The 16106-nt window shown below is 37.5% G+C and overlaps 1 protein-coding gene and 1 pseudogene across 8 annotated transcripts; one reads left to right on the forward strand and one right to left on the reverse strand.

Moving 5' to 3' along the window:
- Positions 1-5790: 5790 nt before the first annotated feature.
- On the reverse strand, positions 5791-8452 carry LOC125592598 (annotated as a pseudogene).
- Positions 8453-9973: 1521 nt separating this feature from the next.
- LOC106424509 (probable disease resistance protein At5g66900) lies at positions 9974-15256 on the forward strand. Of its 8 annotated transcripts, none has more exons than XM_048767878.1 (10): positions 9974-10125; positions 10506-10578; positions 10667-10767; positions 10854-10943; positions 11042-11166; positions 11277-12671; positions 12929-13332; positions 13408-13766; positions 13975-14174; positions 14260-15256. In XM_048767878.1, the coding sequence occupies exons 6-10, from the start codon at positions 12023-12025 to the stop codon at positions 15093-15095; spliced, it is 2448 nt and encodes an 815-aa protein (XP_048623835.1). In that variant the 5' UTR covers positions 9974-10125; positions 10506-10578; positions 10667-10767; positions 10854-10943; positions 11042-11166; positions 11277-12022; the 3' UTR covers positions 15096-15256. The 8 variants fall into 8 exon arrangements, with proteins under 8 accessions (XP_048623835.1, XP_048623840.1, XP_048623837.1 ...); XM_048767883.1 differs by having other exon boundaries at positions 9975-10125; positions 10675-10767; XM_048767880.1 differs by lacking the exon at positions 9974-10125 and adding an exon at positions 10134-10371 and having other exon boundaries at positions 10675-10767.
- The last annotated feature ends 850 nt before the right edge of the window (positions 15257-16106 follow it).

Raw genomic sequence — 16106 nt, forward strand, 5'->3', positions numbered from 1 at the left:
CTTTGACCCTAAAGACTTTGCTAGGTGCAACGCGAAGAAAATGAGGGATAATATGGCGGTGGATATATGGAAGGAGCTTGTTGATCAGCATCTGAAAGAAAATGTGGATGGTGATAAGTTCGTGGGCATGTATGATTAGATTTGTATTTGAACATGATTTTTTAACATGATTTTTGTATTTGAACATGATTTTTTAACATGATTTTTGTATTTGAACATGATTTTTTAACATGATTTTTGTATTTGAACATGATATAAGTTGTCTGGAAGAAATAAGTCGTCTGGAAGGTTTTCCAACTGGACGACTTACAAATAAGTCGTCTGGAAGGTTTTCCAACTGGACGACTTACAAATAAGTCGTCTAGAAGGTTTGGACGACTTATTATAAGTCGTCTGGAAGGTTTTCCAACTGGACGACTTACAAATAAGTCGTCTAGAAGGTTTGGACGACTTATTATAAGTCGTCTGGAAGGTTTTCCAACTGGACGACTTACAAATAAGTCGTCTAGAAGGTTTGGACGACTTGAAGGGATAGTAGAAGGTAGTCTAAAAATAAAATACACTTGAAGGGATAGTAGAAGGTCGTCTAAAAATAAAATACACTGGACGACTTAGTAGAAGGTCGTCTAAAAATAAAATACACTGGACGACTTAGTAGAAGGTCGTCTAAAAATAAAATACACTGGACGACTAAAAATTTAGTCGTCTGGACGGGTAATCAAGACTGGACGACTTAAATTTAGGTCGTCTGGACAACTAGTCAACTGGTTGTGTACATTGTGGTTTCGTATGGCCAGTTTCCTTGCAGTTTGAGCATCTCCGTGCCCTGTGTTTCTTCCTGGGTTTGTGTCCTCTCATCCTAGATAGCTCCAACCAAGATTGCCATCTTGATTTCTTCGGTCTCCCCCGACCACGCTTTAGTTCTGGAGGAAAGCATTCTCGTTCCTCAATATGTTGTGACACGATAGGATATATATTCTCTGAGTATCCTGCATACAGATAATTCTTTGAGTACAGTGGACATACAAGTGTGGAGATATGCAAACCAGCATGTATTCCAGCAGCTATAGCATGAGAGCAAGGTATTTTCTCCACTCCATAGACACCACAATCACACTTTGCATGTTCCAAATCAACCACACAGTCCATTTTGCCACCTTTGACAAAGAAATGCCATCCATCAATTGGTTCGACCGTCATCGTACCCGCTATCTCTTCTCGAACAGCAAGCAAGTATTCAACACCCCCGCTATGTTCAGTTGTGAGACTCAAAGCATCTTGTCTCCTTTTCCAATACCATTTTCCTAACTTCTGCCTTATGAACTCCAGCAGGAACGTAATCGGAAATCCTCTTGCTCGCTTCAGTGCGGAATTAATAGATTCAGCAATGTTGCTTGTTTTTATGTTGAACCTGTTCCCCTTACAATAAACCCTTGACCATAGCCTGACGTCGGCTTTCTCCAAATACGTTGCAAGTTCCGGGTTTGCACTCCGTATCTCAGCCATGTACCGGTCAAAATCGTAAACCGTGTGAGCATAAGCAGCCCCTTTCACCAAGTACATGAGATGTTTCCCTTTAAACTTTTTGACAATGTTATCTTGAAGGTGATAATAACATATTCCTCGGGTTGCCCAAGGAAACACCTTATCACACGCACTTTTAATGGCCTTGTGCCGGTCGGAGACTATCACCAGAGGCTTGTCATGAGATATACAACTAGCCAATTTTGTGAAAAACCATTCCCAAGAAGGTATATCTTCCTCATCCACGATCCCAAAAGCCAATGGGAATATCTGAAAATTGCCATCTTGTGCGGCTGCAACTAACATAGTTCCTCCATACTTTCCACTTAGGTGAGTTCCATCCACCACAATGACCCTTCTCTGATACTTAAAACCTTTGATAGAAGCTCCAAAAGAGAGAAATAGATACTTAAATCTTTTCATAGAATCAAGTTCTATCGCCGTGATAGAATCAGGATTTGCAATGGAGATTTGCTCGAGATATGATGCCAGACGCGAATACCCTTCTTCTGCTGATCCTCTCACCAATCTTTGTGCATATAACAGTGCTCTGTATGAAGTGGTGTAATCAAGCGCCATGCCAAACATGTTCCTCATTGCATCAGTGATATGCTGCGGAGTTATCCCATCAATGATTCCAACACGATCAATGAAAAGACTACCTACATACTTCGGAGTACAGTGTCTCCGCTGAGCGATTCGGTCTCCCGCTGAGCATAAATGTTTTTCCACATACTTTGTTACCCAAAACGTGTTTGTCCCATGTTTGACACTCGCTCTGACCTTCCATCCACAATAGCTAACCGGACATGTTGCCACAACGAGAGTTTTCGTTGATTTGTATAATCTGAAAGAAAACTTACCCCTCACTGCTGCCAACCGCAGCTCTGAAAGCAGTGCACCCTTGCTAACAAAACTCTGGTTGACATAGATACTGGTACCATTCGATTTTCCTCCTTCAATAGCATTTGTCTTAGCATATGTCTTTTGGATTTCTTCAAAACAAATATTATCATCATCTTCCTCGTCCTCATCTGGAACCTTTCCATAAAGACTGTAATCCCCACCATTCTGATCCGTTTCACCAACAATAGAATTATCAGCATCCTCCTCCCCATTTTCCTCCTCCTCATTATCACCAACATCTTCAAAACATCATCAGCTTCATCATCATCACCAACATCTTCTTCCCATTCACCAGCTTCATCATCATCACCAACATCTTCTTCCCATTCACCAGCTTCATCATTATCACCAACATCTTTTTCCCATTCACCAGCTTCATCAATATCCCTTTTCTCTGAAACCGTTTCGACCTTGCTGCGGCTTGATACACAAAGACATACTCTATGGGTTTTGAGTATCTCCAGCAAGTTTCGAACTTGTCTATCACTTGTAACATGAATGGGAAGACTGCCTGGAGCCATCATCATTTCTGCTGGTAATGAGTAGCTAATCTCCACACTCACTGTTCTCATGTCCAGGTTATAATCTTCTTGAGCCATTGCAACAAGTTCAGCATGTGTTGAATCTTCATTCAATAAAAACAATCTTGCTCCTTTGAGATCATCAACCACAAAATCCCAACGGAAATCTCTCAACAACCATTCTCCATACACTGCATGTAACTGAAAAATCATCTGCAAATATTCAAAATAAAACACATTAGTAAACATAGAGAAAATGAAGAAGTTCAATAAACATTGCCGCAGACGACTTAGCATTAAGTCGTCCAGAAGACTTAAAGGTAAGTCGTCTAAAGAGGTCACTTTTGCAATTGAAAATTAAAAGGGACGACTTAATTCTAAGTCGTCCGGCTTTGTTTGTTAAAAAAAAAACTTCAGACGACTTATATATAAGTCGTCTACGAGAAACGGGCTAGTTTTGCATTTGACCGAATCGTGTCAGATCTTTGACTATTTCTGGACGACTTATAATTCAGTCGTCTCTGGGAAAGTTAAAATTTCAATATTTTATGAAAACTTGACGACTTACGTGTAAGTCGTCCTAGGTTAGTTTTGTAATTGAAAAATAAAACTTGAAATTTAACTTTCTCCAGACGACTTAGATGAAAGTCGTCCAGCTAAACGACTTAATTTAAGGTCGTCCGGGATAAGCAAGGTTTGACCAGAAAATTGGGAAAAATTCTGGACGACTTTGCTTTCCCCGGACGACTTTAAATTAAGTCTTCTGGAGGGACGACTTTATATTAAGTCGTCTGGTTAAAGTTAAATTATGAAGTTTTATTTTTCAATTACAAAACTAACCTAGGACGACTTACACGTAAGTCGTCAAGTTTTCATAAAATATTGAAATTTTAACTTTCCCAGAGACGACTGAATTATAAGTCGTCCAGAAATAGTCAAAGATCTGACACGATTCGGTCAAATGCAAAACTAGCCCGTTTCTCGTAGACGACGTATATATAAGTCGTCTGGAGTGTTTTTTTTTAACAAACAAAGCTGGACGACTTAATTTAAGTCGTCCGTTTGACCAGATGACTTACTAGTAAGTCTTCTACGCGAACAGATCTTGAAAAAAAATTCAAATTCGTACCTTAAACTAGGTGAGATGACTTCGTTTGCACACAGGTCTTCTCCAACCACCCAGAACCTCAAACGAAAGCAACCGTAAGTCAAAACGAAAGAAATATGGCTCTGTCAACCATAGCCCATATTTTGAATCAAAAGCTTGAGTTTTTTGGATGAATATAGAGAGAAAGTGAAAGAAATGTTGTTTTTAGTTCATAACAATTGAAACAGAGAGAGTGTAAAGAGATTTACGTGCATTAAAGGGCATTAAAAGCTCCAAACAGTTCGTACAAGGTTGTTGCCACTATTCATTGCAGTGGCAATATTGTAAATACTTGAAGAAGATGAGGTTGAGACAGTAAAGAAGCCATTTTCGAAAAAAAAAAAAAAATGTTAATGGCATTTTCGTAGATAAAATGCAGGTGTGGGGTTAAAATCTCAAAAAAAAAAGGAGTCAAAAGAAAAGGTTAGTTTTCTGTTTGACTCCAAGTTTTGAGTCACTTTTGCAAAAAGCCCTTAAAATTGCGTAAAACCCAAATGAAAATTCAAAAAGATGTGTACCTTAATATCCATTCCAGCTCCAAAATAATAGTTTAAGCAACCATTTTCACTATTTATATCATCTGCGAAGTTAGGATACATATGACAACCTAACATTTTAATAACCATTGTTATAAACAGCCAGGCGTTCATTGAAATATGAATCTTCGAACCCATAATAAACTATGTATATATATATATATCAAAATGAACTAACAACGTATAGTTCTGTACACATAAATACAAACACAAAATGAAAATCCACAAATAAACATCACAAAAAATCCACAGATAAACATCATGCACGATCACAAATAACTAAGAGTAAACTTACAAAAGCATATCAAATATATTCACATTTTAAAAAAATTGGACAAAATCAACACATGTTTACGATACAAATTTCTTATATTTTAAATAAAACCATATCAAATATTTAAAAAAAATAAAAGTAGTCATAAGTGAATTACACATCATATAGGAAACAAACTTCTTAAACAAAAAAAAGTAAAAGCGGAAGTGATCGTATTTTTACAACTTACAAAGTACACAACAAAAAAATATTAGCAACATATTTAATTGTAATTTTTAGTTTCTGAATTACATATATAATTATAAACTTTGTATTATAATTGTAATTTGAAGTATTTAGACCACAATAGTTGTATATATACTATTCGCTCATTGGCAAATAAATTCATTGAAAAACGTATAACCACGAAATTAGAATCCATTCATTTTTTATTATTAAAATAAACATAATCTATAATAAAAATAATAAAATATACAAATTAAGATCAAACATCATTATACATAGTACAAATCAGATTACAAACATATAAATTAACTCTTACGAGTCCAAAAAAAAGATTCACTATAAGGCCACTAAGTTTTAGCAGAATTTAGACCACATGTTGATCATCTACGACGCACAACCAATTTATATACTTCTATTCCAGATCCTAGCATAACACAATTGCAATGAAAAATATAGTAATATGTATACAAACATATCTAAAGCATTGCGCGGACCGACCCTATTAATAATATAAACTAGTGTTATTACCAAGTATACAAGTTTTTTTTAATAAAAAAAAATGTTTTTTTTAAAGATCATGTAAAAGATTCATCTCTTTTCCTCCTCCATTTATACAAATTTTATTTTCTAAGGATGAGAGATTCATTAAGTGTGGTATATGAAAATGCTCTTAGGATTAGAAAGAACAACTACTTGTACAAAATATTATTTTTGAACTCAGTAACCTCTCTCCTTCCTACCAAAGACAACTTTTCTCCTTCCCTGTGTTTATCACTACATATGTAAATATCTCATGGCCAGAAAGAACAAAACCATAAACATCAACCAAAACGATTTAAAAAAATAAAAACTGAAAGAAATGAACTTAAATAAAGAGGATCTCTCTAGAGGTGTCTTCCAATAGCTTTGCCACAGAGAAGAAGATTATCAGGAGGATTGTATTCATTGGCCAGACTCTGCACCGGATCCCACACTTTTAGATAAAACTGCTGTCCTAAATATTGTCTTTCCCATATCGCCGACCTCATATTCCACATTCCTTGATTGTCCAAAGACACCAATATTGCTGTCCAAGAGTTTGGGTACACCTGCAAGCAATGCATGCCCAAGATATAACATTAAACAAACCAAACTAGTTTCAACAAGACTTTCAATTCAACTTTCCAAATTCTTACCTGAGTTGTGTGTCTGGTAAGAGCATCAACAAGATTGTAAAGTTGTCTCTTTGCTGGTGTCCATTGTCCAGAACCAAATCTAGTTGTCATTACAAAGAAACAGTTAGAAAAAATCTGACTTCATAGTTAAGGTGCCAAGAAGAAGAAGAAGGAAGACTCACCCAACGACCCAAAAGTCATAACCGTCAAGGTGCCAAGACTGCACTGCTTTCTCATTGTTCTGGAACACTATTTCAAGAAAATCATGGAGAGATGCTTTAACAACTGACGTAGCAACAGTCGCAGGAGAGTTAGAAGGGACGCTCTGAATGGCACTCGTGCTGAACACTCCAGGGATGTTGAAGTGATCAGCAAGTTTGAGAGGAGTATCTGAGTTCACATAAGAGACACCGTTCACTGCATAGCGTTGCTTTCCGTTGATCAAAGGAGCTGAGTTCGAGAAAACAAATGACTTGGTCGTATTGATTTTTCCGTAATGGAATGATCCTTGAGGGTTTGGTCTCGCTGCATTTGCTGTTAAGTTCCACCTAAAAAGAAAAAAAACACCATTAAAAATGACCTAATTCTTGGGACTCACGTTATTATATAAGTAACTGTTTTTTCTTTTACCTGAATGTTCTTGCTTGTCTCATGGACCAAACAAGCTCTCCAGGGGAAGAGGGGGCATATCACCAGAAGCTGGGACACCTGAGTTGGAATAACGCAACAGAGCAGTAACAGAAAGGTTGGATCTTACGAACCGGGTGCTTGCAACGATGTAATAATCTTTAGGAGATTGGTTTAACGTCACAAGGAGTGATAAAGACTGGCCAACGTGAACATCAAGAGAGTCGTAGTCCGTTTGCATGACGTGAGAGCCTTCAACTTCAACTACTTTCATCGTATGTCCTTGGATTCTGAAGTTGAAAGTGCTCGACGACCCAACATTTGAGATTCTGAACATGTAAGTCTTCCCTGAAACATTTTAAGACACATGACGTAAGCCACAAGAAACAGTTTTTTTTTGGGGACAGCTGAGAGGTTCATAAACTCACCTTGGTCGCCTGTGAATGTAGTTTGTGTTTGTCCGTTTATGAGCACACCGTCTGGAAACGGAAGAACCCCACCAGAGTCCAAACGCTGTTGGAGCGTTTTGTGGTTGGTTTTAAACCAATCACTGATGAGTAGAGTGAAGTCTTCTACTGGGAGAGGGTAAGGGATAGGGATCCTAGGTCTTGCATAGACATTGATAGCTCCAAATCCACCGGCGGCTTTGTGAAAAGCGGTGGAAGGGAAGTAGTTGTATGTTCCGATCTGATCTTTGGTTTGGAACTTGTAAGTGAAGTTTGAGTTTGGTGGGATTGGACAGTTTGTTCCCAACACTCCATCTTGCCATGAGTTCTTCCTCTGCTTTATTCCATTCCTAATAAACCACAAACATTGCAAAATATCAGATAAAACATTTGGAGTATGACACAATCTGTAACTAGTAGTAATACAAGATATATCAATCAACTGAATACACAATAACAGAGAAAGGTTTATTCTTTAAATCTTTTGGGGTTTAATAAAACAGTATAAAATTACCAGGTCAAGAGAAAGGGTTGGTCAAGTTTGTTGATGAGGTTGAGGATGATGTTGTCATTAGTCACAACATCAAGCTTTGGACCAGGAAACTGACCATTGATCAGAATAACCTAAGAAAAAAACAGAATATCAATAAAGAGTTTAAAAAAGGTATTAGCATCAAACAAGCAAAAAAGGGATATCAAACCGTCTATAAGTAGAAACTGTTGTTGTGTACTTTGTACCTGTTGGGGAACACCAAGAGGATAGATAATGCCGTAGGTCACAGTCCAGGTGTAGAACTTGTAAGGGCTTTCTCCTTTCACTATCACCAGGCTGCTTAAAAGAGCCAAAGCTACAAGAAGATGAAGCAAAGATAATCCTGTTCTGAATGCCATTTTTAAATGGCTTGCTAAAAGAATGGTAGCGACAAGAGACTTGCTGCAAGAAAAAAAAAACTCTTTTCCTAAAATGGGTTTGAGAAATGAAGGGACTTTGGTCTATAAAATATGCAAATAGAAAGCGAGAGGTGAGGGTGAGTCGGTGACATAAGTAAATGAGAGGAGGAAAAGTAATGAAGGTGGTTCCAATCAATGGCAGTGAAGATCTCGAGTGAGTTTTTCGCCATTATTTTATTTTCCTGCGTTTCGTCACAGAAATTATTAAAACGAAACCATAATAAAGTAGTTAATGTGAAGAAAAGGATAGTGGAATATGGTGACAAGGGAATTGAATGGTTTCTCACGCGTTTTGCATTATATGATTATTGCTTCCAGCCAAAGCTTAGCTTTCATTATTCGACTATAAACCGATAAGGATACCATAAAAAAGGCAAATGAAATTAATTTAAAACGATAAATATTAAAAGAAATAAAATGAGGAAAAGACAATAGATGCTTTGAGAAAATATTATTATGTCCTAAATTGTCGACGCTGAATCGCTGATTAGATTCGCCCTCATGCAGTTTTCTTCATGTTCACCTCCCCCAAGGAAGCTTTTCATTTCTCGGAACCAACTATGAATGAACTTTGTTGTAGTTTCTACAATAGGATAATTAAAATTTTGAAACAAAAGATTATTCTTATGACAAAAAGAGTATCTGTCTATTTATTATCACGTCATCTGCATTGTTGAAATCTGTGCCACTTTTGCTGATTTACTTCAAACAAACGTAGTTCTTTTTTCTTATTTTGGCACATGCAAATCTGACTAGAGACATTTTAATTTTCGATACATTTCAAGTTACTCGCAGTTTTGAAATACGGTCCACCGTCCGATACATATATATACTGTTATTATTTATCGTTATAAATTTATATAGAATTAAAATGTTATTTATCCATTAAAAACAAGAAAAGTGGAATGTCAAAACTATATTTGTGCTAATTAAATTTCCTATTAAAGTATAAAGTATATCCAATTAACAATTGACGGATAGATCACATCAAAATAGGTCCATGGATTCCATGCATGCATATCACAGAACGAAATAAGTACGTGTAGTTAATTTCGAAAAAAGTACGTGTAGTTAAGAAGTTGAGACAAGACATCAATTACGTTCACCTAGGTACACACAGACTATACACTGTAATCTGCAAATATTGTGAAATTTGATCGTTGACTCGGTTAAAAATACGTAAGAAACGAATCAAACAAAGGAAAACAGTATCAAAAATCGTATTTCTGCAGCATAATGACGTGTCGGCAAGGATTATCATGACAAAACAGGAAGCATGTGGAGAGAGTATTTGATTAAGCATCATGGGTTTATTAAATAAAAGAATATCAACCACTAATGTTGATTATTTTTTCTTCTCGTCTCGTAATCACTATATATACCTAGCCTTAGATTAATCAAGTGACATTATACAAGAGTCAACATGGTGCTGGCACTATCATGACATGTGGAAGCTACCACGATGATGGACAGCCACATGCTATGTCTCTTATCTTATTAAGACCGCTCCGAAATTAAATTACGTGCCATCCTTTGGCTTGTAGCAATCTCAAATCATGTGCATTTTTAATTACGCATTTTGTATCAAGACAAAAAGAAAGATAGAAAGAAAGAAAAACATACGAAATGGGCCCATAGAAATAAAAAGCTCTTGTGAGTGGGCTGCTTTAAATGGTGGCCTAAAACTAAAGAAACACATACGCTCGCACGCGGGAAAAAGAGGCACAGGAAACACGCTCCGTCTACCGAACCAACCACCTACGGCGCGTGTGTATGGACGACGCGGATTGTTAACGACTTAACACAGTTTCCAAGTAAGAACACCTCCATTGGAGGCTTTTAGAGAAGGTTCTAAAAAAAACCCAATAAAAATAAATGAAAAAGAAAATAAAACCAAAGAACCGGTGCCAAACTAAGGGGTTTTGGAACCACTAGACACCCCATACGTGCTCTGTTCTTATTGGCCGCCTTTCTTTCTTCTTCGATGGTTTTTTTTGTGTCTGAGAAATCTAGTGTTGTTACCTCCTTCTCCAAATCCGTTCATTGAAATCACCTTGTAGGTTCGAATTATTTGAGTTTTTGTATTGATTTGAAGCTTGTGAATCTCGTTGGAAGTGAAATTTGGTTTTGCTGATGAGATTAGCTTTGATGATGAGATTTGAGATTAGCTTTGACTTTGTATTTGTTTGTATAGAGATAGCTTCTCACATGAAAGTAATTGGGCGTGATTGAGTTTCCAGATGGATTACCTCCTACTACGTCGACAAGTATGTGTTTTTTATCTTTTGCTTCAGATTCATAAGTATATATCTTTTGGAATAAAGGTTGATAACTTATGTTGAAAATAATATATAGGGAAAAAGGAGAATCTTTCAGAGATGGAGCAGCAACTGAAGAAGGCAGAAGCTGCTCAAAGACGAAAAGTTCAGATTGAGAAGGCTGCAAGAGAGTCCGAGGTTAGTGTTATTTCTCTATCATCGCTATGAGCATCTAAAGTATTGGTAAGCTCATGACATGGATGGTCTTGGTTTTGTTTCTTCAGGCAGAGGCCATTAGAAAAATTCTAGGACAGGATTCGAGCAGGAAGAAGCGTGAAGACAAAATTAAAAAACGACTTGATGAATTGGCTCAGGTACACAGAGAAGCCCACCTTATTTTTGATACGTTATTTCTGAGTAAAAACTGAGATGCTGACAATTTGTGTCATATGCGTTGATGAATTGATAACAGGAGAAAGCTGCACACGAGGAAAGGGCCTCAACAAGCTACATCAGGACAATAATGGGTCCTAATGGAACAACTGTTTCATTTCCCATTGACAAAGTGCCTAGCCTGTTTGATCCCAAACCATCTGGGTATGGTTCTTTTTCACAAAACTCTGTTTAGTTATGTCTCATATATGTTAATGAGAACAATTGCTAAATCAGATTGTTAATGAGTTCCTGACAAAGCTTCCTCTCTGCAGTCTCAAATGTTACAAGGCAGTTCAGGAGCAGCATCAGTAGCAGACTGCACCGGTTTAGATATTGATTTGATTTTTTCTGATACAAAAGGTTAAGAACTCAGCTCTCTGAGTTTATAGAGATTACATGACATGTTTTAGTTTTTCTTTTGCTTTGCTTCAGACTTGTCTGATTGGATATAGTTCATTTTTCATATGTGAGATGAGCTCATGTTTATTTGAATTTTTATTTAGGCTTTTCTTTCATGTTTGTTTAAAATTTCTAATAATAAATTTGTATTCTGTTTTTAATATGTTTTTAAGTCATATTTGTTTAAATTTTATGAAATCTAATAATTTATAAGTTTTATAAAATTTAAATTTAATAATTCAATTTCTAAAATAAAATAAAAATTAAGAACCTCGTAGGAGTTCTACTAATGGACTTTTTCAAAACTAATTACAATATTTAAGGTTCTAAACTTCATAAAGTACATAATTAACAATTAAATTAATTTTAAGAATCCATTAGAGGCTCTAACCAATGCAGGAAGGAAGGTATAGAATATTTTGTAATGGACTTTACACGTCAACGAGGACGTATGCTTTGCAATGAAGCAAAACATTTACAATATTCTCCAACCATACGCTCTTTCCTAACATGTCAGATTTTCAGAGAATCTCAGATCACTTAGACAAAACCTGAGAGTGTCTCTTTTTCTTTGATTTTTTTTTGGGTGTGTGTTTGGTGGGGAGGAAGAGAAATAAGAATGAACGATTGGGTTTCTCTAGGTTTAGGTTCTATTGGGGGAGCTTTGGTCTCCGAGGTTCTGAAACTAATAATCGAAGAGGCAAAGAAGTACAAATCCTTCAAACCCTTGTCCAAAGATCTAGCGGAAACGATGGAGAGATTGCTTCCGTTGACCAAAGAGATCGATTCGATGCAAAACGAGCTAGACCTTGGTTCAGGAGAGCTAAAGAAACTGATGGAAACGATAAAAAAAGCTTATGTACTGGTTCTCAAGCTTAAAGACGACGACGTCTGGTTCTTCGAGAAATCTAAGTACGCCAGAGAAATAGAGGATATCAATAAAGATATGACCAAGTTCTGTGATATTACTCTACAGGTTCTTCAGTATAGGAACCAGTTGAAGTTGTTGAATCTTGGGGGGAACGTTGTGAATATGGTGTACGGTTTAGATAAGAAAATAGATGGCTTGAGCGTTCCCGTTCCCGTTTTCAAAGACCTTTGTTCGGTTCCCAAGCTTAATAAGGCACCCGTTGGATTCGCTTGGCCATTGATAGAGCTTAAGAAGATACTCCTTGACGATGCAGTGGTTAATCTTGTGGTCTCTGCTCCTCCCGGGTGCGGTAAAACCACGCTAGCTACTCAGCTTTGCCACGATGCAGATGTCAAAGGTGGACCTATAAAGTTTCCATCTTTACACTTTTTACTCAATGTTCATGAAATAGCTAGGCGGGTAGTATGGGATTATTGATTAAGCAAGTGTCTAAACCAATATTTTTTATAAAAAAACGTTCAAGAAAAATTGTTTCAGTTAGGTCCGATTTGCCGCCTAGGTAGACGCTTAGGGCACCGTGTAGATCAACTTTTAGAAAACTGCTTTAACTTTTAGTTATTGTTTCTAATCATCTTGTGTTTCCATTTATGACAGGGCATTTCAAGCATATCTTATTTAATGTTGTCTCAAGTACTCCTAACTTTAAGGTCATAGTACAGAACCTACTCCAGCACAACGGTTACCCTCCACATACATTTGATAACGATTCTCAGGCAAACGTTGGATTGTGGACACTGCTGGAGAAACTCAGAGAAGTCGGTCCTATATTGTTGGTGTTGGATGATGTGTGGAGAGGAGCCGAGTTGCTGCTTCAGAAATTTCGAATTACCTTGCCAGATTATAAGATCTTGGTGACTTCTCGGTTTGATTTTCCGAGCTTTGGATACAAATATCATCTGGAACCTTTGGGAGATGGAGATGCAAGAGCCCTTCTCATTCAATGGGCATCACGGCCTAATAATACGTCTGACAAAGAATATGAACTTCTTCTCCAAAAGGTATTAATTAGTTCTATATCTTTTGTAACCTAAAAACAACCTTCAAGTCACTTGTCTTGTTTGTGGACATTGCAGATATTGAAACGCTGTAATGGATTCCCAATCGTTATTGAAGTCGTTGGCGTCTCACTTAATGGACAAACTCTAACTACATGGAAAGGGCAGGTGGAAAGCTGGTCTCAAGGGGAAACGGTTCTTGATATTCCTTCTCAGCCTACTGTGTTGGAATGTCTGCAGCCTAGCTTCAATGCGCTGGTACCTAATCTCAAAGAGTGTTTCTTGGACATGGGCTCATTTCTTGAAGACCAAAAGATACGTGCTTCTGTAATCATTGACATTTGGATGGAACTATATGGTAAAAGTAGTAGTATCTTGTGCATGAAGTACCTTGAAGACCTTGCCTCTCAGAATCTACTCAAACTTGTTCCTCTAGGGTATGTTGTTCCTGTCTCGACACTGACTCTTTTACACCTTATGTAAAAAGAATCTTTATAAATTATTTTTTTTTCCCATAATTTGGGGCATATACTTATGTAAACAACTCCAAACTTTTTGGGTGTTTTATTGGGCTTGGCCTAGATTCGACCAGCTTCTTGTCATCTAAACCACTAGAGAAACTTATTTCTCTTGGTTTATGAGCAGGAATGAGACTGAAGATGGTTTCTACAATGAGTTCTTAGTCACTCAACATGATATCCTTAGGGAGTTGGCTATACGTCAAAGCGAATTGGAAGCAATCTTGGAAAGGAAAAGACTAAATTTGGAGATAAGAGAGGATACATTTCCAGACTGGTGTTTGAAGGGACCTGTTGTTAATGCCTCTCTATTGTCTATCTCCACAGGTAAGTAACTTATGAACGTAGTGATTATACACATCTCTGACTTTACTATAACTATGTTTGGTCTTTCTTCTTTTTGGTGTTACAGATGATTTGTTCTCATCAAACTGGGTTGAAATGGATTGTCCCAGTGTGGAGGTTTTAGTTCTTAACCTTTCTTCATCAGACTATGCATTACCAAGCTTCATTGCTGGAATGAGGAAGCTAAAGGTTCTGACAATAACAAATCACGGTTTCTATCCAGCAAGATTGAGTAACTTCTCGTGTCTCAGCTTATTACCAAACCTGAAACGGATCAGATTGGAGAAAGTTTCAGTCACGTTGCTCGACATTCCCCAGTTGAAACTCCGCAGTCTCAAGAAGTTGTCTTTGGTCATGTGTAGTTTCGGTGATGTTTTCTACGACTGTGAAGATATAGATGTCTCTAAAGCCCTTCCTAGTTTACAGGAGATTGACATAGACTATTGCTATGATCTTGATGAGTTACCGTATTGGGTCTGTGAAGTTGTTTCACTGAAGACACTTAGCATCACAAACTGTAACAAGCTCACTGTACTTTCTGAAGCTATAGGCAACTTGAGTAAACTAGAAGTGTTGAGGGTGAGTTCTTGCATTAATCTCTCCGAGCTGCCTGAAACTACTGATAAACTCAGCAACTTGCGGTTTCTGGATATATCTCATTGCTTGGGATTGAGAAAGTTGCCTTTAAAGATTGGAAAGCTGCAGAAGCTGAAGAGGATCTCGATGAGAAAGTGTTGGAGATGCGAGTTGCCAGATTCAGTGAGGGATCTAGAGGATCTGGAGGTAAAATGTGAGGAAGAAACCAGGTCGATGTTGTGGGAAAGGTTGATGCCAAAAATGAGAAACTTGATAGTTCATGAGGATGAAACAGAGCACAACCTCAACTTGCTTCAAATGTTTTAAGTTGTGATTGAAAGAAAATTTTCCTAGCTTGTTTATGTCGTGTAATGTTATTCTCATCATTCATATGTAACTAGAAGCATTGTGTATTCTGGCTTTGTTAGTAAAATTACTGGTACATATTTGATTGTTTTTTTTTAGCTTTTATATATTTGTTTCGGTTATCATGTTACAAAATTATGGGTACATGCATATTTGATTGGTTCCTTTACATATTTGATTCTTTTACTAGTAAAGTTTTCATATCTTGGTTCTTGGATTTGGAAGAAGCTACTGAAGTATAGAGCTCTGGCCAGATCTTTTGTACAAGTAGAAATAAGAAGTGGAACTACTACTTCTTTCTGGTTTGATGAGTGGTCCCCCTTGGGGGGGGGATAATAGACCTCACAGAAATGCAAGGTTGCATCGCGCTTGGGATTAATCTCAACGCCACCGTCGAGTTTGTTATTCGAAACTACCGGAGCCGCCGCTACAGAGCAGAACACTTGATCACCATTGATAAGGAGATCCTGAAGTTGAGAGCCCATGGACTTACAGAAGAAGACGATGTGGTTAAGTGGAAAGGGAAAGGCAATGTGTTTCGACCATGTTTCGACACACACCAAACTTGGAACTCTATTCGAGTGCCGCAGTCAAAAGTTCAGTGGTATAAGGGTCTCTGGTTTGCTGGATCAACTCCAAAGTACTCTGTTATGTCTTGGCTTGCTGTACATAATCGCCTGGCAACAGGAGATAGGCTGCTGCAGTGGAACTCTCAGGCAAACGCTCAGTGTATCCTCTGTAACTCTGCAGTCGAATCCCGAAATCATCTTTTCTTTAGCTGCACCTTCACAAGACTATTTGGAGGACCTCACAAGGAAGCTACTTGGACAGAACTATTCACACATATGGAGTGAAGTTCTTGATCTTATATCGACACACACTGTCTCAGGGGAGACAAGGTTCCTCCTAAGATACGCTTTTCAAGTTTCAGTGCACATTATTTGGGTGGAGAGAAATGGTAGGAGACACGGC

The sequence above is a fragment of the Brassica napus genome, chromosome C9 (genome assembly GCF_020379485.1).
Source record: "Brassica napus cultivar Da-Ae chromosome C9, Da-Ae, whole genome shotgun sequence".
In the NCBI taxonomy this organism is placed as follows: Eukaryota; Viridiplantae; Streptophyta; class Magnoliopsida; order Brassicales; family Brassicaceae; genus Brassica; species Brassica napus.